We start from the raw sequence: 20,920 nt of genomic DNA on the forward strand, positions 1-20,920 counted from the left end.
CAAAATATTGCCAACTCTGAATTTCTATCCTAGGGCAATAGATGAATAAAACCATACATAATGTAAATCTATACATACTTGTTGGAACATATTGTGGTCAGTAATTCATCGTCTACTAAATTACTACTAGAACTTAGCATAAGCACCAAAATTGGCTGACTTGAATTGTATTTCTTTTCATTTTTCCAAAGTGCTACCAAGTAAGCCAGAAATTAAGTGTAGAAATGGCCAAAAGGCAGGAAGCCAGAGGAAACACTGGGAGAATTCATCAACATTATTATGGATTGACTTCAGAAGCTAATGATAGCAAAACTAATTTTATCCCTTTTCCCCTTCAAGAAGTCAGATATGCTTACCTGTCAAAAATGAAAAATCAACTTAAGCACTCAAGATTACTCAATTTAGTATGTTAACAAAATACTTGATAAAAAAAAAATGGCTAGGCTAAATGGATTTTCCCTGCTACTCTCATGTATAAAGTGAAAATCTGAGTATTTCTAGATCAATATTTCATAAATCTGGGACTCAAGAGACAAAGACATTTTATTGTCTAACTCTGATTATAGCATGACTGATATCCAGGATTTGTAAAATTCAATACATATCAGACATTTTTGTGATGGAAATTTATTTGAGATAGTCAAGTCAAATTTCTATGTGAGGCTGGTCTTGAAAATTTTAAATTCTTCTAAATATATTTCAGTGAAAATCTCTTGTTATTTAGGAAAGAGACTATGTGTCTGGGGATATGATTAGAGGCCTATTTCTTTAACAACAAATGACGAATGTCAAAACATCCATTTCAGAGGGATGAAGAGCAGTTTTCTCTACTCCTTTCACACAAGGCTTTATCTTTTCTGGTTCAATTCACAGCAGTTTCATTCAGAAAAATATCTATCCAAAATCTACTGTCCACAAAGAATATAGGATGAGACCATAGGATCATAAAGGTGATATACAGTGCTTGACCTCAGAAGATACTCACCACTTGGGTTAATGAGGAGGAGATAAATACTACAAGTATTTACAAGGCAGAATATATCAGGTGCTATAAGAAAGCAGGAGACAGAAATATGGGTTTCTCCCAATTGAAAAATGACTTAATAGACATTTCTCCAAAGAAGAAAAACAGATGGCCAACAAGCACATGAACAGATGCTCAACATCACTAATTACTACAGAAATGCAAATCAAAATTACAATGTGGTACTTCACACCGTTGGATCATAGAAAAAGCAAGTGAGTTCCAGAAAAACATCTACTTTTGCTTCACTGACTGCTCTAAAGCTTTTGACTGTGGGATCGCAACAAATGGTAGAAAATTCTTAAAGAGATGGAAATACCAGAGCATCTTACCTGCCTCCTGAGAAATCTGTCTGCAGGTCAAGAAGCAACACTTAGAACTGGACATGGAACAATGGACTGGTTCCAAATCAGGGAAGAAGTGTGTCAAGGCTGTATATTGTCACCCTGCTTATTTAACTTACATGCAGAGTACATCATGTGAAATGCTGGGCTGGATGAAGCACAAGCTGGATTCAAGATTGCTGGGAGAAATATCAATAACCTGAGATACACAGATTACACCACCCTTACGACAGAAAGTGAAGAGGAATTAAAGAGTGTCTTGATGAAGGTGAAAGAGGAGAGGAAAAAAGCTGGCTTAGAAATCAACATTCAAAAAGTTAAGATCAAGGCATCCGGTCACATCACTTCATGACAAACAGACGAGCAAACAAGGGAAACAGTGACAGACTTTATTTTGGGGGGCTCCAAAACCATTGCAGATGGTGACTGCAGCCATGAAATTAAAAGATGATTGCTCCTTGGAAGAAAAGTTATGACCACAAGACAGTGTATTAAAAAGCAGAGACATTATTTTGTTGACAAAGGTCCATCTAGTCAAAGCTATGCTTTTTCTAGTAGTCATGTATGGATGTGAGAATTGGACCACAAGAAGGCTGAATGCCAAAGAATTGATGCTTTTGAACTATGGTGTTGAGAAGACTCTTCAGAGTCCCTTGGACTGCAAGGAGATCAAACTCGTAAACCTTAAAGGAAATCAATCCTGAATATTCATTAGAAGGAATGATGCTGAAGTTTGGCCACAAGATGGGAAGAGTCGACTCATTGGAAAAGACCCTGATGCTGGGAAGACAAGAGGAGAAGGGGATGACAGAGGATGAGATGGTTGGATGGCATCACTGACTCAATGGACATGGGTTTGAGCAAGCTCCTAGAGATGGTGAAGGACAGGGAAGTCTGGTGTCCTGCAGTCCATGTGGCTGCAGAGTCAGACACGACTGAGGGACTGAAGAACAACCACTTCACGCCAGTCAGAATGGCCATCATTAAAACATCTACAAATAACAAATGCTGTGTCGAGAGACTGTGGAGAAAGGTTGTGGAGAATAGGAAACCCTCCTACACTGTTACTGGGAATATAAATTGATGCAGCTACTATGGAGAACAATGCGGAGGTTCCTCAAAAAACTAAAAATCAAGTTGCCAGATGATCCAGCAATCCCATTCCTGGGCATATATTTAGACAAAACTATAAATTCAAAAGCATATGTACCCCAATGTTCATTGTTGCACTACTGATAATAGCCAAGACATGGAAGTGACCTGAGTGTCTATTGACAGATGAACAGAAACAGATGCGGTACATATATACAATGGAATATTAGCCATAAAAATTATTGAAATAATGTCATTTGCAGCAACATGGATGGACTAGAGATTGTCATACTAAGTGAGGTAAGTCAGAAAAAGAAAGGCAAATACCATATGGTATCATTTATGTGTGGAATCTAAAATTGGAGACAGATGGATATGTCTATGAAACAGAAACAGACTCATAGACATAGAGAACAGACTCGTGAGGGGAGAGTATATAGGGGAGTGATGGACTGGGTAGTTTGGGATTAACAGATGCAAACTATCATATATAGAGTGGGTAGAAAAGAAGATCCTATTTTATAGCACAAGGAACTCTATTCAATATCCTGTAATAAAACATAATGGAAAGGAATATACATATATATACATATACATATAACTGAATCACTTTGCTGTACAGCAGAAATTAATACAACAGTCAACTGTATTTCAACAAAATAAACTAAAACCTCTAAAAAATAAACTAGTTGGCCAGTGTCTGTCATCATGTGTGGCTTGAAGTTGTGGTCATATTTTGTTAATTCATTTTAAATTTCTTTTATTGCTTTTGGTGAGTTGCACAGAAGTGGAGTAGTATAAAAAATCTTTTGACTTTGCCATCTTTCGGTGGAATTCTACTTTTACTCCTGAATGACACCGCTGAATCTATGACTCAAGAAGGGGCCATATTTCTCAGGAGCTGTGTGGTTGAGCTAATACGTGGTGATATTGCCTTATCCTCCAGAGAGATTATAGCCTCTATAAAGTAAGAAAAGTTCATCTCCCATGCCAGGATTTTTTGGATGATATTCTTTAAGTTCAAAATACTTTCCTGGGGTATGTAAACTGGCTACACCCTTTAAGAAAGTCAAATAAATAGCAAATGTACTTTTAAAAATCTTTAGATGCATTTTTAGAAAGGGCTTTCCCAACAATTAAATTCTGCAAGTTTTAAACATAATCCCTGTTCTTATTTTTCTCTGTCTTACAAAGAAGAAAAGTATGTTCCAACATATAAAATATTTTCTTGTTGGAGTATAATAGCTGGTTTTATGAGCTTCTGCTCAGAAAATACAATGCATAATAATGCAATGTGTTAAACTAGTTTTTATTTGTCCTCAAATTTAAAACGTTAAAATTGTGTTAGTTTCAGATGTATACCATAATGATACGATATATGGATATATTGCAAGAAGACCACGATTCAGCTAATAAATTTAGTTAACATCTATCACTACGTGTAGTGGGTAGGGAGGGATGAAGGAAGTCGGAAAAGGCTGGATAACTAAATAAAGAATGGAAAGAAAACGTTGCACAGTGAGAAGAGATATTGGGTTCTAGTTCAGAACCCAATGCAGGCCTTTAAGTATATTAAAGTTACCTTTTCTTAATGGGGAAAGATTTTATTTTATAATGTCAATACTTCTCCAAGAAGTCAAGCACAGAAACTCTTTTAAAAAGTACTTATTGAAAAAAATAACAACAAAGACCCCGCAAAGGTTTCATAAGCAGGTGACCTAATTTTGCTCTCAGATATGTTTTTATAGAAATATATTATATATAATCTCTTTAGCAGTATGGAGTGTCCTCAAAAAACTTAAATATAGAAATACCATATCATCCAGAAATTCCACTTCTGGGTATTTATCCAAAGGAAACAAAAACACGAACTCAAAAAGATATAGCCACCATGTGTGTGTATATGTGTGTGTGTATACACATATACACACAGTGGAATATTCTTCAGTCATTAAAAAGAAGGAAATCTTGCCACTTGTGACAACATGGATGGACCTTGAAGGCACTAGTGTTACTTGCTCAGTCATGACCGACTCTTTCCAACCCCATGGACTGTAGCCCACCAGGCTCCTCTCTCCATGGGATTCTCCAGGCAAGAATACTGGAGTGGGTAGCCATTCCCTTCTCCAGGGGATCTTCCTGAACCAGGGGTCAAACCTGGGTCTCCTGCATTGCAGGAGGATTCTTTACCGTCTGAGCTACAGGGAAGTCCTGAAGGCATCACACTAAGTGAAATAAATCAGAGAAAGACCCTATGATCTCACTTATATGTGGAATCTTAACAAAACAAATCAACCAACCAACTAAACTCATAGATACAGAGAACAGAGATGAGGAGTGGGGGTTGGTGTGAAATGGGTGGAGGGAATCAAAAGGCATAAACTTCCAGTTAGAAAATCAATGTCATGGGATTTAATGTATAGCATGATAGGTCAGTTGGTAAAGAATCTGCCTGCCAGTGTAGGAGACCCCAGTTAGATTACTAAGACGGGAAAATTCCCTGGAGAAGGGATAGGCTACCAACTCCAGTATTCTTGGGCTTCCCTGGTGGCTCAGTGGTAAAGAATCTGCCTGCAATGTCAGGGATTTGGGTTCGATCTCTGGGTTGGGAAGATCCCCAAGAGAAGGGAAAGGCTGGCCACTCCAGTGTTCTGGCCTGGAAAATTCCACGGGTTAGTCCATGGGGTTGCAAAGAGTCGGACACGACTGAATGACTTTCACTTCACTTCACTTCACACGGTAACTATAGTCAATAATAGTATGTTGTGTAGTTGCTGCACTGTGTCTTATTCTTTTGCAACCCCATGGACTAGGCTCCTCTCTCTATGGGATTTCCCAGGCAAGAATACTGGAGTGGGTTGCCATTTCCTTCTCCAGGGGATCTTCCTGACCCAGGAATTGAGCCTGCATCTCCTGCATTGGCAGGCAGATTCTTTATTGCTGAGCCACTAGGGAAGCCCAATACTACTATATTGTATATTTAAAAGTTGCTAAGAGAGTAGAAGGGCTTCCCTGGTGGCTCAGTGGTAAAGAATCCTTCTGTCAGTGCAGGAGACACAGGTTTAATCCCTGGGTTAGGAAGATCCCCTGGAGAGGGAAATGGCAACCCTCTTCAGTATTCTTTTTTTTCTTCAGTATCCTTGCCTGGGAAATCCCATGGACAGAAGAGTCTGGTGGGCTACAGTCCATGGGATCATAAAAGAACTGGACACAACATAGCAACTACACAACACCAGAGTAGATCTTAAAAAGTTTTCATCACAAGAAACAAAGAATCATAACTATGTGTGGTGATGGATGTTAAGTAGACTTACTAGCTGAATGGTGATCATCTTGTAACACATACATACATGGAATCATGGTGTGCATCTGAAACTAATATAATATTATCTATCAACTATATCTCAGTAAAATATATATTTATGACATTTAAAAATTTAGCACAAATAAAAACGTTTAATATATTGCACTTATTACGCATTCTGTTTTCTGAGGAGAAGTTCACAGAACCATATATTGTAGTTCATCCAAGAAAATATTTTTACATCTTGGAACACATTCCTCTTCTTTTCGAGTCAGAGAAAATGGAAAGGAGAACAGAGAACTCGCATCAGGGCTGACTTTTCTAAGCAGTCAGAAAACTTGGCAGAGGAATGGAGTCTTGGACTTAAAACCTCAGTGGGCCTAGTGAGCAGGCCAGACTTTGACTACTCTTCCCCTAGTTGGCTACTCTTGCGTTCTCCTTGCCCAGCGCTTTCCTCCGATGTGGTCATTTCCCCTGCAGCCAGCACCGTCTCGCCTCGGCTTCAGGGCCCTTCCTGCGTCCTTTGCCAGCTCCGCCCTGAGTCAGTTTCCCCAGGGTAGTAAGTCCCGGGGAACCGCCCCGCCATCAGCCATTTCATCGCCCCAGTTCAGGCTCCTCCAGAGTGGGCCACTTTGTCTATATGTGTGCTTACTGTCTTCCTTCTGGAGCCAGGAGTTCCAGGGGGGCCTGGCCAGCCTCTTCTTCCCTGTCAAAGAAACAGACAGGTGTGACAATAATGACACGGCACTGACAAAAGCGCTTCTCAGCATTGGCTTGCTGTGTTCCCGGGAGGGCGGATGGGGACACACAGGTTAGACTTATCCTCCCTGAGGGATGAGGCCTAACCCACCGGTCACAAACCACACCCTTCTGCGGGTGTGATGTGGCCTCATCTGCTCATCACCACCGTCTAACTTGTGTTTGGGCTGTGAGTTAAGAGTATTTCAACCGAACTGTCCCCACTGCGTTGCCGAGAATCATCCGTGTGATGGGATGGCTACGACTTGTGTGGATTTCTCCCTTGGGACTTCCTGTTCTGTCTGGCTAGACTGTGTAACAGCCTAATTAGCACCCTAATCTGAATAAAATCTCCCAAGTCTTCCCAAGGTAGGAAAAGGGGACATAGAGTCTATGACAAGACATACCCTGGCCACTTAATAAAAAATGACAGGTAACATTCTCTGGAGGTTTATGATGTAGCAGACTCTGTCAATGAAATCCCACATCCCTTTGCAAAGTAGGTTACTTGTCCAGTTTTGAAGATGAGAAAGCAGAGGCCTGTAGAAAAGTAGCTGAGGCCACAGAGTGGCTAAGGAACAGATCCTGAAATGGAGGCTAGGCCTTTTCTCAAAGGGCTTTCTCACAGGTGGAGTCACCAAAGAACTTCCTCACCATGAATCCAGTGACACACATTTTCCAGACAATTGTTTTCCTAAAGTTCTGAAAAACAAGCTCACATGATCAGATTTAGACGTATGCTATCCCATAAGACTAATCTCAAGAGACTTGCCTTGAGAGTGCAGCCTATAGATATCTATCAGATCTTAGTCTCTCTCTGCTTCTTTTTTTTTAAAGTCAGGTACCAAGTATAATGCGATATCTTTTTAATATATGTGTCCTCTGGATCCTGGGAAGGCCCGCCGTTCTTTTGCTCGTGCTTTCTATCAGCTAGCCCTACATTTTAAATCAGAGGTTAGATCTTTGCATCAGATTCGGAAGAGAGAATGTGTCTTAAGTTCCAGTGCAGCAAATAAGGAAGAATAAAAAATATCTTTCTGCTTCTAAAAATAGATTTTCTGTATCAGGTATATTCACTCTGATTCCAAATTCTTTATATGCATTTCATATTCTATCACTAAAACCCTGGGCCCACCATTGTCATATATTAACAAAGTTACTTCCAAAAGCCCATAGTTACCTGTCTTCCGAGTTCTCCTTTCAAGCCCTTGGGTCCCTCTACGCTATTGTCAAATCCAGGAACTCCCTAAAAAATAGAAAATAATAGGCTTTGAACATTTCTCCTTAACAACATAATATGGTTGTAACATACCTGGTCACCCCCCAAAAATGTGACAAGAGAAGGTTAACCCATTTGAAAGCAGAAGTAGGCTAAATTATAAATGGCTTATAAATATCTTCTTTTGCTCCCAAGCTCTGCATTAGCAGAAGAGCATGGAGACCTAAGGCAAGTGTGTGGGGCCCAAGCAAGAACTCATGATGGAACACAGCCGAGGGGACAGGGAGACATGAGTTGTGTTTAGGACAACTCCTATCCTGGGTCTGGAGGTGTTTCCTTCTTGCCACTACCCGCTTTCTCTTAGCTTCTGGTCTTCTTTCTTGGGGCCTCAGCAAGTTTATATTTGAGAGTTGGTAGATTTTACCCCCCATGCCCTGCCCTTGGGGAAGGCAAAGTTTTTTTTTCATTCATCTGTTTTTATTGAAGTCTAGTTGATTTCCAACAGTGTGCTAGTTTCGGGTGTACAGCAGAGTGATTCAGTTTTATATATGTATATATATATATGTGTGTGTGTGTGTGGGTGTGGGTGTGTGTGTGTATTCGTTTTCAGATTTTTTTCCCTTATAGATTATTACAAGGTACTGAGTAGAGTTCTCTGTGCTCTACCGCAGGGCCATGTTGTTTATCTGTTTTATATGTAGTAGTGTGTATATCTGGGTTTAAGAATTGATGCTTTCAAACTATATTGCTGGAGAAGACTTTGGAGAAACCATTGGACAGCAAGGAGATCAAACCAGTTGATCCTAAAGGAAATCAATTCTGAATATTCATTGGGAGGACTGATGCTGAAGCTCCAATATTTTGGCCACCTGATGCAAAGGGTTGACTCATTGGAAAAGACCTTGATGTTGGCAAAGATTGAAGGCAGGAGGAGAAGGGACAACAGAGGACGAGATGGTTGGATGGCATCACCAACTCAGTGGACATGAGTTTAAGCAAACTCTGGGAGATGGCAAAGGACAGGGAAGCCTGGCGTGATGCTGTCCATGGGGTCACAAAGAGTCGGACATGACTTAGCAGGTGAACAGTACATAGTGTGTGTATGTTAATCCCAAACTCCTAATTTATCCCTACTCTGCCTTCCCCTTTGGTAACCATACATTTGTTTTCTATGGTTGTAGGTCAATTGTAAATGAGTTCATTTGTATCATTTTTTTTAGATTACCCATATAAGTGATATCATATGATATTTATCTTTCTCTCTCTGGCTTACCTCACTTAGTATGATAAACTCTAGGTCCATCCATTTTTCTGCAAATGGCATTATGTTTTTTACGGCTGAGTAATATTGAAGGCAAAGGTTTGTAGTGGGTTCTGCCCCAAGAACATGAGTTCTCTGAACAGCGCTGAGGACTTTATCTGCCACCCATGCTCTCCTTCTCCCCCTGGGTCCCTGGCCACCTTCTAACACCATTGACTTATTCCTACTTTCCTGGTTTTCAGAAAGTCCTGGAATCTTGAGTTTTTCTCGATATTTACACAGATGTTCTAGCAGGAGCACTGAAAACAGGCACACATTATGGGATGTTACCCTAGGCAGGCCAAACTGAAAGCTTCCTCTCTTGGGTAGTTCAGACCACAAACAGCACAGCCATGATACCCAGATGATCAACTGAAGCAGCCAGTTCACCAGTAAATGAAGAGGGAAGGGCAGCTGCCTGGCTGCTTGGCTAATAGCAGACTAGATGACCTTCATCAATCAGTAAGTAATTTGAGATCACCAACAGGACCAGAGCATCATTCCAGATACTTTGGAACCTTTTTAAACATGCAATTTCTACACTCAGAGAGCTTATAGGCTGACAGAGTAAAAAAACATGGGCCTAGAATTTACTTTACAACTGATAGTGCTAAAACTTAGATGAATAATTATTTCTCTTCCCCACATACCAAAGCCAAAGATTATTTCCTTATATCTTCTGTTTTACTCTTGTTTAATATTTATCTGATGAATTACAATATTAAAGAATTATATTTTCATTAGAACACCAATGAAAAAAAGGAAGGTAAAGTCCAAAATTTTCTTCCACTGGGTATGCACACTGCTTACTATGGTCCAAAACTTCACTATTTGATTGAAGAGACGACATAAAAAATCATATGCCAGCATATGCTACAGAACATAATGTCCTACTTTCCATGCAGACTAGCTGTGTTGTCAGTCTGAATGTGATCTGGCCCACTCTTTAATTTTTTATGAAATTGGACAAAAGAGTATCACTTAATACAAATTTATGATTAAACATGGGCTTCTAATAATGGTATGTTTTAGAATGATGAACTTTACCAAAGCGTAGCTCAAATGATCTACCTCAGCCTTCCCTCAAATTACAAGAAATTTAATTCTACCAATATATTTAGATCAGTCTACCAAGACAATAGAAATAAAAGCAAAAATAAACAAGTGGGACCTAATCAAACTTTTGCACAGCAAAGGAAACCACTGACAAAATGAAAAGAAAACATACAGACTGGAAGAAAACATTTGCAAGGGATGCGACCAACGAGGGCTTAATTTCCAAAATCTATAAACAGCTCATACAACTCAGTAATAAAGAAACAAACAACCCAATCAAAAAATGGGCAGAAGATCTAAACAGACATTTCTGCAAAGAATAAATACAGATGGCCAACAGGTGCATGAAAAGATGCTCAACACTGCCAACAGAGGAATGTAAATCAAAACTTTAATGAGATACTACCTTACACAGGTCAACATGGCCATCATTAAAAAGTCCACAAGTAACAAATACCAATGAGGCTGTGGAGAAAATGGAACTCTCCTACACTGTTGGTAGGAGTTCAAAGGGGTACAGTCGTTATGGAGAACTGTATGGAGGTTCCTCAAAAAACTAAGCAGTTGCTGTATGATTCAGCAATCCCAATCCTGGGTATATATCAGGAAAAAACTATAACAAAAAGTTATATGCCCCCAGTGTTCACTGTAGCAGTATTTATAATAGCCAAGACATAGAGGCAACCTAAATGCCTATCGACAGATGAATGGATAGAGAAGATAAAATATATATACACAATGGAATACTACTCAGCCACATAAAGAATGAAATAAATGCCATTTGTAGCAACATGATGGACCCAGTGATTATCACACTAAGGGAAATAAGTCAGACAGAGAAAGATAAATATCATATGACATCACTTCTATGTGTAATCTAAAATATGACACAAATGAACTTATCTTGAAACAGACACAGACGCACAGACATAGAGAAAACACTTGTGGTTGCCCAGGGTAGGCGTTGGGGCGGGAAGGAACAGAACTTTGAGACGACCAGATGCAAATGATTACGTGCAGAATGCACAAGCAACAAGCACAGCGAACTGTAGTCAGTAAGTGACGTCGCGCAGTCGTGACCGACTCTCGGCGACCCCGTGGACTGCAGCCCACCAGGCTCCTCCGTCCAGGGGATTTTCCAGGCAAGAGCACTGGAGTGGGGTGCCATTGCCTTCTCCAGGGGATCCTCCCGGCTCAGGAATCGAACCCCCGTCTCCCGCATGTAGGTAGATTCTTTTCAGTCTGAGCCACCAGGGAAACCCTGGACTATATTCAATGGTTTATCACAGGACTATATTCAATGTCCTGTGATAAACGATAATGGAAAAGAATATATATTCTTTGTATATATATATATATATCAGAATCATTTTTCTATATAACAGAAATTAGCACAACAGTGTAAATGAACTGTATTTCAATAAAACAAATTAAAATATTTATGTCAAAATGGTAAATTTCAAACAAACTAGCTTTTATGTGATCAAAAACTCTCTCTGAGTAAAGCATGTATTTTCAGGAATTTGTCCATTTGCATGTAGATTATGCCTAAGTCGTACTTATTCTATCAATCTTGCCCTCCCCATTTTTCCCCATATAGTAACCCACCAAAAAATACATGGAAAAAGTACAGAGAGCTTTCACTGATTGGAGATGTACATTCCTAAGTGGCTGGGAAGAGTTATTATTTATTGAAAAACCATCGTAAGTCAGTATACTGACATCACATCACAGGGAAGATCCCATGGGTTGTATTTTCAGCCACCTTGAAGTCATGAATATTTCTCTTTAAATAAAAGTATTTTTACAGTATTCAGATTCTCTTAAAGGTGTTACACAATCTTACAGACAATTTAGCAGATAATTAGAGGGGATTCTGATTAAAGTGAGTCACAATTTTATAGCAATACCCCAAGTGAATTTTTGGCCATCATATACCAATGACTGAAATGGCTTTGCATTTCAACTACTATTTCTTCATTACTCTTATTTGTGGATAGATTTTTATTTCTAATTAGACATTTTGAAGTTGTTTGAAACTCTTGAGTTATCAGAGTATTATCAGATGTCGATGTTATCTTAAAGTGCAAATTCCTCTGCTTTTAAATAGAGTTCTCTCCAATGCATACATAACATTGATATTTGTCACTATGTGTGGTACCAAATTCTTCCTCTGAACAGCCACTGTGTACTGGAGGAGGAGGTATTAAAGTCCTGTGACATTCCCAGTTGCCTCCATCCTTAGCGGCACTTAGCACTGTTAGTTTTATACATTTCAGGACTTCTGATGGTTGTGGCACACTGCTCTGGTGCATTGATAGTGGGGGTATGAATCAGTGCAAACTTCTTGGAAAACTGTTTGGCCGTAAAGATTTAAGCGAAGACCATCCAGACAGTCTACTCCCAAAGTGCAGACCCAGTAGAAATGTGTACGAAGGACACACACAAGAATGTCTATACCAGTGTCACTTACAAGAGCAAAATCTGGAACAACTGAAATGTCTATCAGTAGCAGAATGGAGAAGCAGATCAAGGAATATTCACACAATGAAATATTCATTTTCAAAAAACTAAGATCATGGCATCTGGTCCCATCCCTTCACAGCAAATAGATGGGGAAACAGTGGAAACAGTGACAGGCTTCATTTTCTTGGGCTCCAAAATCACTGCAGATGCTGACTGCAGCCATGAAATTAAAAGACGCTTGCTCCTTATAAGAAAAGCTATGACCAATCTAGACAGCATATTAAAAAGCAGACATTACTTTGCTGACAAAGGTCCACATTGTCAAAACCATGGTTTTTCCAGTAGTCATGTATGGATGTGAGAGTTGGACTATAACGAAAGCTGAGTGCCAAAGAATTGATGCTTTTGAACTGTGGTGTTAGAGAGGACTCTTGAGAGTCCCTTGGACTGCAAGGAGATCCAACCAGTCCATTCTAAAGGAGATCAGTCCTGGGTGTTCATTGGAAGGACTGATGGTGAAGCTGAAATTCCAATACTTTGGCCACCTGATGGGAAGAACTGACTCACTGGAAAAGACCCTGTTGCTGGGAAAGACTGAAGGCAGTGGGAGAAGGGGACGACAGAGGACGAGATGGCTGGATGGCATCACCGACTTGATGGACATGAGTTTGAGCAGGCTCTGGGAGTTGATGGTGGACAGGGAGGTGTGGTGTGCTGCAGTCACTGGGGCAAAGAGTCGGACACGACTGAGCGACTGAGCTGAACTGAACTGAAGGTGGTAATCCTAATATATAACTATATCAAAATAAACTGCTGTACGCCTTAAACGTACACAATGTTATATAGAGATCACTTTGCATATACAATTATATCTCAATTTCTATAGTTTTAATGAATGTTTAAAAAAACCTACAAAATCCTAATTCGTTAAGGTTTTGAAGATTGATGTGTGGGTGATCAAAGTCCTAGAGTACTGACGTCCAATGGACTTGGCATATCCCCTAGGTTGGCACGTGTCCTGTTTGTTTTGGTGTAGGTTATGCCAACTCAACTGGGTTGCATCCCTATTAAAGCAGGTATTTCTGGGTTATCCATTTTGCCTAATGTACTTTTAGCTGACTTGGACTCAAGGAAATGAAGCTAATATTCTCAATGGAGAAAGACTCCTGGAGAAGAGAAAAAAGAGATGGCTCCATTTCTTTCACCCTGTCCATATTTTTAAGGTACCCTGAGGAAGATAATGGAATGAAGTGGAATTCCTTCATAGCTCTGAAGCACAAGAAAGTTCTGAAAATGTTTTCTCAAAAATTACAAATGCAAACAGTGGCAAGACCGTCTCACTGTCCCTACTCACCTTGTACATGAAGAGTATCGGGCACAAGGGACTTGCTTTTAAAACTCTGAACAGTTGTGCCCAAGAAGATTTCAATTCAGAACTGCTACGGGAGTACTTTAGAGTGGTGCTCCCTCTCCCCACCAGAAGCGCTGATGGGAAATGAGCCCTGACATGACGTTAGTGTGCAGCCCCTTGGTCCAAGCATACTTACTGGGTCTCCACGCAAGCCCTGTGCTCCACGGTCCCCAGAAATTCCTCTCTCTCCCGGGATTCCCTAAAGTCAACACACAGGAGAAGACGGACAAGAATTTTAAATGATGTTAATACAAACAAGGAGCTTATCTTCTCCCTGATTTGAATTATTAAATGTTTTCCTACTACAGTTATTTGTGGGGAAGACGAACAACCAGTAGTCCCAGGCACCATGTGAATAATTTAAAAGCGGCCACAATTGTTCACCACAGTGGTGAACCCTACGTTCCAGACAAATCCATTGTCTCGTCCGTCTTTTCTTTAGAGCTACTGTATGCACCAGGTATTGGTTTTATCCTTCTTTTGATGAGGCAACTGAGATTCAGAGAGATTATACCCCTGAGTTTGATCACGGCTCATTCTGGTCAACAGAAAGAATAAGATCTACAGCGTCGCCATGAGAGTGCCAAGCCGAGGTCCCCAGGGGCCTCGAGAGAGCTTGTGTGTTCCTACTGGACCCCGTGCTCTTCAGCCACAGCCATAAAAGGTCAACATGGCCGGGCAGCGCTCTGGTCCCAGAAGGAGAATAAGAGACAAGTGAAAGAATGCTCCCGGCCAACCTGCAGACACAGCCAAGGTCAGCCATGCACTGCCGAGGTCAGCTGAGCTTCCCAGACACATCAGAAGTTAATGTTTCTTGTTGCGTGCAGTTGGGGTCTTCTGATCATCCTAAAACACTTTCATGATCCTAGCTGACAGCTATACCTTGTGTAGCTGTCTTACTGTTAGTCACACCTTGAATTCCCAGTACAGTTTCTACCTTGTCCCCTTATTGAATGCCTACCTGGGCTCCTTCATTGCCTTTCTCTCCTTTTGCTCCAGGAAGACCACTGTCACCCTAAAACGCAGAGAACAAGAAACTCAAATTCTCATTTTCTTAATGAGAACTAGCTCAGAGGGTTTTCATGATGCAGAGAAGGTTCTACCTGTTCTCCATTTAACCCATCAATTCCACTTTCCCCAACTTCTCCCTGAAAAGACAGATGTGATCAGAATACAGTGCATTGCATTTACGTGGAAAGAAGCCAGACACCAAATAAAAAGTCTAATTTTGTGTTCCATATACACGCTCTTTGCTAGGCTGGCCCTGGGTCATATTCAAGATTACTGAGTCATAGAAATTGTCAACCAATAACAAACATTGCCTGCAATAAAAGGCATGAGTAAACAAAATGAAATGATCAGCAATAAAAAGGAAGGTCAACAAAGCTTCATTTGTACAATCTACTGGTCAATCACCTCAAAATAAAAATATTTCTAGGTAACAGATAGGCAGATAAATGATGCTTGGTAACATACCTCCTGTCCATTCAGCCCCCTGTTTCCCTGAAAATAGAAAGGACAGCAGGGGTTAGTGTAAGAAAAGGAATTAACATTGGGAAGACTTCACAGTGCTTCGTGCATCCTTACCTTTGGGCCTTTGGCACCATAGCATCCTTTAGTGCCTTGTTCTCCGACGGGTCCACTGGCTCCTCTTTCTCCCTAAGGAAGACCACATACTCAGACAAGCTTTTCCTATTGTCATCTGGAATCTGTCTTGGAAATCTGACAACCTTTGTGTTGGATAAAAGAAAGTGCAACTGCTCATGGGTTTATAACCCAGAATTCATGCATATAAAAACTGACAGTGGAAGTAAATCAGAGCTACTCTGATGACAACCCTCTGTGTTGGATCCCAGCTGGATACTCTCCAGGGTGGCGTAGTATCTAAGTAAAACAGACAGACAACAGCTGGCATCTAAAATGCATTCTCAAGATTTCAGAAGACATTCCAGGAATAGACAACGAAGAACTGATGAGACATCCGAGCAGGATGCTCTAGGTATGACCTAAACAAGGGCCAGATTTCTTGACCAAATTCCTTCCCTTTCTCTCTTTCTATCTTTAACCCAAAACCACCCCTGCGATCCTGGTCTCGGTAATCCCACCAGCTGGTGCAGTCTTGTGAGCTGAAACAAAGATGTCATCCTCAGCCACTCTCTCCCCAGGTGGTCACCAAGGTACATCCATTCAACCTCCTTAACACATCTATTCACGCTGCTCTAACTTCGTGCTGCACCTGCTGCTGGAAGACTTCCACTTGCAAACCCCTACCTCGCCATCCTCCATGACGTTGCCTGAGCATGCTTTCTAAACCCACGCCTTAGCTGTTTTTAATCCTGTGCTTGAACATCATGGAAACAGTGAGAGACGTTATTTCCTCGGGCTCCAAAATCACTGCAGATGGTGACTGCAGCCATGAAATTAAAAGACACTTGCTCCTTGGAAGAAAAGCTATAACAGCATATTAAAAAGTAGAGACGTTACTTTGCCAACAAAGATCTGTCTAGTCAAGACTATGGTTTTTCCAGTAGTCATGTATGGATGTGAGAGTTGGACTATAAAGAAAGCTGAGCACTGAAGAACTGATGCTTTTGAAGTGTGGTGTTGGAGAAGACTCTTGAGAGCCCCTTGGACTGCAAGGAGATCCAACCAGTCCATGCTGAAGGGGATCAGTCCTGAATATTCATTGGAAGGACTGATGTTGAAGCTGAAACTCCAATACTTCGGCCATCTCGTGCGAAGAGTTGACTCGTTGGAAAAGACCCTGATGCTGGGAGGGATTGGGGGCAGGAGGAGAAGGGGACGACAGAGGATGAGATGGTTGGATGGCATCACCGACTCGATGGACATGAGTTTGAGTAATCTCCGGGAGTTGGTGATGGACGGGGAGGCCTGGCGTGCTGCAGTGCACGGGGTCACAAAGAGCTGGACATGACTGAGCGACTGAACTGACTAATTAAACATTAAATGATGCCCACCAACTGGAAGACACCTCCAAGTCTTTGGGTCTTGCAACTTAATCTCCTCTCGCTGTATCCTGGATTCTGGCCATGCTGACCGTACGTCATTCTTCAAACACACAATTCTCTGACTCCGTTACACACCCTTGATCACACTGCTCTCCCTGCAGTAGAATAGTCTTCCCCCCTTAGCCTGGAGACAGTTCTGTCTGTCCTCGGATGCCACCCAAGCATCACCCCCTGTCTGAAGCCTTCCTCTCAGGCTGTCACCTGAGGCTGTTCGGTATCTGCACTTCCACACTCTATCGCATTGCAGCTCACAAACCTCGAGCAGAGCCCTCGTGTGTGACAACTAAACCTACCGCTTCTCGTTTGTCTTTCCACTAGTCTGGAATTTTCCAGAGATAGGAGCAATCTTTTTTTTTTTTCTTTGCTTTTATTTCTGTGGTCTAGTACTGTGCCTGGCACATGGAAAGATACCTTAAGATGTATTTGTTAAATGAATGACGAGTGTATTTATGATGAGGTCTTTGATAAATCATGTGATAAATTGTAAGATGCTTAATATACACTTATTAAATGGATGGATGGAAGGAAGGAGGGAAAGAAGGAAGGAAAGATAAATGGATGGATAGATGCAAGAAGGGGCAAGGTCCTAGATAAACAGAGTGGTGAGCGGGTTTACTCGTGCAGAATGGAAGTGCGAAATAGCAGTGATTTGACTCTTCTAGTGAAAAAGAGAAGTTTTTCATTGAGTTGATTATACAGTGTTGATGGACAGTCCAAGAGGGTTAATAAAACACTGATGACCTGGAAAAACCTCAGACTTTGCGAGTGAATCCTTAGAACTTGACTTTTCGTGCTTCCTTCTGACTTGATACAAATGCTTTCATAGCGTAGACACGTTCTTAGGAATAAATGGAGCTGGAAAAAACCTTGACTTACAGCAGTGCCCTCCTCTCCCAGGTAGCCTTCACTGCCTTTAAAACCTGGAAGTCCCTGGGAATAAGGAAAGGAAGAATACATTAGCACTCCATAGACCCAAACTCAGGGGCAATCAAGCAGGAATTCCTCAACTTCACAGTTTTACTTTATGTAGATTAGTATGAGTTTGCAAAATACAGCCCCCCGCCAATGTAAGCTGCATTTACACACATAAAAATAAATGGAATTTTGAGACAAGTATCCAGATAATTCAAGGGTGGGTGTGTGAGAAACATATTTTCCATAGCTCTCTCTGGGGTTTAGAGCTGGGGTTTACAGAGCTGGAGTTTTTTCTCCTAGACCAACATTCAATGAACACAGCTATATTTGCCCCTGACAGGCAGAATTATCCTCTTTTCATTAAAAATTCTTTTTGAGGATTTATGCTCCATGTAAAATAGACCACACATATTTCTTTCCATTTTTCCTGATACCTGTTTAAAAAAATTCCCCCATTCTCTGTACATGAAATCAGAGCATTCAGGAAACAATTAGTCCGAAAACTTTCTTCAGAGAGACAGCCATGGTGATTTGGAAGTTACAGTGCTATCTATAAATTATCCAAAATCAAACACACATGTAACTAAGTAGTACTGAAACTGTTAAACACATCCATGGTATGTTTATACATATTTGAACATTTCCTCAAACCCCAAATCATATTTTCACATAAGGGTGCATTAACTTCTTTGGGTTAGGAAATATATGAATCTGTTGTTAGTTACTGTTTTTAGACTTGGTCTGTTTTTACTTATATATTTCTGGCAGTATTTTGGTCTGGGTAGAGCTGAATGAAGTATCTTGGCATCTCTAGCTGTGACAGGGTGATCTGATCTAGCTTTTCAGCAGACTATACAACTTATTCCCTATCTGATTTAAATGACTCTGCAGCCATTGAAAATGGAAATTAAAATGACTCTTTAGTATTTAGGAGGCTTTCATTATCCAATATAAGAGATCCCAGCTGGTTTTTCTGCATCTTGTCATCACTGCCAGGACACTGGATAATCAACAATCTAGGCAGTTTCTCTCTCTCTCTCTCTTTTTTTTTTTTTCTTCTGGCTGTTCCACCTGGCATGTAGGTCGAAACTATACTTCCTCAGTGGAAGCATGGACTCATAACCACTGGACTGCCATGGAGGTCCCGTCAGGAGTTTTTCTCTTGATGCTTGTATAAAAAGGTTTTTTAAAAGACTCCAATTTAGAAAACCAAGAAGAAGCCTATCTGATTTGACATATAAGCAGTGTGATAAATGGTTATCTCAAAGGCTCTACCTAGGAGCCCTTATTTCTAACTAAACCTGTTTCTGAAAAACATACTATATTCAAATAAAGTGAGCCACCGTTGCAACTAGAATCACCGTTTTCCCTGCTGGTCCAGGGTCTCCCCTTGCGCCATCTCCTCCAACACACTTGCAGAATAAACAGCAGCACGTCCTTTCCGCAACATTGACCTTGAGGAGGGTAGGAATACATTACATTTGGTGGTATCACTGCCAAATCACACTCACACACAAGCTCAAGGTGCCCTAGAGCAGATGAGGGAGACAGTTTTTACCTTTCATTTCTCCTGTGATCTGCATTCTCTACCGTATGAGGGATTCAGAATCGACTCAAAGATGTTTTGTGTTCTCAAAAAGGCATCAGTTTAGCCACAACCAACTCACTGCATGCTAATTTATTAATGGGATCTCCTGTGCCCACACCATCCCAACACTGACCACGGTATTGTTAATTATCCTGTATAATTCTGCCCCTAATAGTTTGCTCAATAAAAAGAATACATGCTGTTTTTTATTTTTCTTTCCCTGCTTTGTGAAATATTGTCACAGTGCTTGGCATGGAGTTCAATGGTCAACACTTCTAGAACAGTTAGTGTGGGACAGGATTTCAAAGACACCAATTACGTGTTCAACATTCAGAAGCACTTATTGTAGAGGGTAGGCACATGAAGAGATTTTATACTCTGATTACATTTTTTACTTTGATCAAAAAATGTATCATATATTTTTAGAATCTGAGTGAACTGCACCCTGGACCCAGGCAGTCATCCCCTGAAAAACTGACACAGTCCATCACATTTGGGGGCTTCTCTGGTGACTCAGTCGGTAAAGAATCCGGGGACCCAGGTTCGTTTCCTGGTTTGGGAAGATCCCCTGGAGAAGGGAATGACAACCCACTCCACTATTCTTGCCTGGAGAACAACTGACCCATAAGATTTATTTTAAGGAAACTTCTGTCTGCGATAAATACTGCGCTTTGCCTCAGTGGGGTAGAATCAATCTTTGTGTTGAGAAGTTTCCCATCAAAGTTCTAATGTGATGAAAAATGAAAATATTTTGTTATAACCATTTCACAATTTCTCCTCTAAATTGTTTCTTATTATATACTGTTTCTTTTCTGATATTAGAAAATTCTGTTTTTTCCACCGTAAACCTCAGAAAACCCAATAAAACTTGAAATGTATGAAACCAAACGACAACAACAAAGTGGATCCTGTGACTTCGGATCAGATGATATCAGTTTTCTTTGGATCACTAGCATCCTACAGCATATTTTACCATTAACATTAAAATGGGCTCTTTCTAAAACTAAACATTTCTTATACAGTATTGTGTTTATGTGACATCTAAAAACTGGTAACCTTGTTTGAAGAATAACTTCCTCCCTCTATGAATTACCAATTTTAAATCACAAATTTCAGAGACAGAAAAAAAATTTGTAAAATAGACACCATTTTCCCATGTAGAAAGGAATTACAGCAAAACTTCCACATTACGTTACAACAAAACTTCTATATTCTCTAAGCAATTATTTTTACATAATTTCTACACTGAGCACACTGTTCAAATATCTATATGCAAGATCTATTGTCAGAAGAAAGCAGGAGAATGGATAAAGAAGCTGTGGTACATACATACAATGGAATATTACTCAGTCATAAAAAGGAATGCATTTGAGTCAGTTCTAGTGAGGTGGATAAACCTAGAGCCTATTATACAGAGTGAAGTAAGTCAGAAAA

General features: G+C 40.5%; 1 protein-coding gene across 1 annotated transcript in view; it reads right to left on the bottom strand.

The window, feature by feature from the left end:
- Positions 1-20,920, bottom strand: part of COL6A6 (collagen type VI alpha 6 chain) — a 163,851-nt gene that overhangs the window by 60,824 nt on the left and 82,107 nt on the right. Inside the window, exons 12-20 of the mRNA XM_055416583.2 lie at positions 19,260-19,352; positions 17,860-17,913; positions 15,542-15,613; positions 15,431-15,457; positions 15,058-15,102; positions 14,916-14,969; positions 14,091-14,153; positions 7,683-7,748; positions 6,417-6,470 (exon numbers count right to left, since the gene is read on the bottom strand). Coding sequence (XP_055272558.2) covers positions 6,417-6,470; positions 7,683-7,748; positions 14,091-14,153; positions 14,916-14,969; positions 15,058-15,102; positions 15,431-15,457; positions 15,542-15,613; positions 17,860-17,913; positions 19,260-19,352 — 528 coding nt within the window. The remainder of the gene's footprint in view (positions 1-6,416; positions 6,471-7,682; positions 7,749-14,090; positions 14,154-14,915; positions 14,970-15,057; positions 15,103-15,430; positions 15,458-15,541; positions 15,614-17,859; positions 17,914-19,259; positions 19,353-20,920) is intronic.

Source organism: Moschus berezovskii, chromosome 1 (genome assembly GCF_049115385.1).
Source record: "Moschus berezovskii isolate FMDL1 chromosome 1, NW_MosBer_1.0, whole genome shotgun sequence".
NCBI classification, from domain to species: Eukaryota; Metazoa; Chordata; class Mammalia; order Artiodactyla; family Moschidae; genus Moschus; species Moschus berezovskii.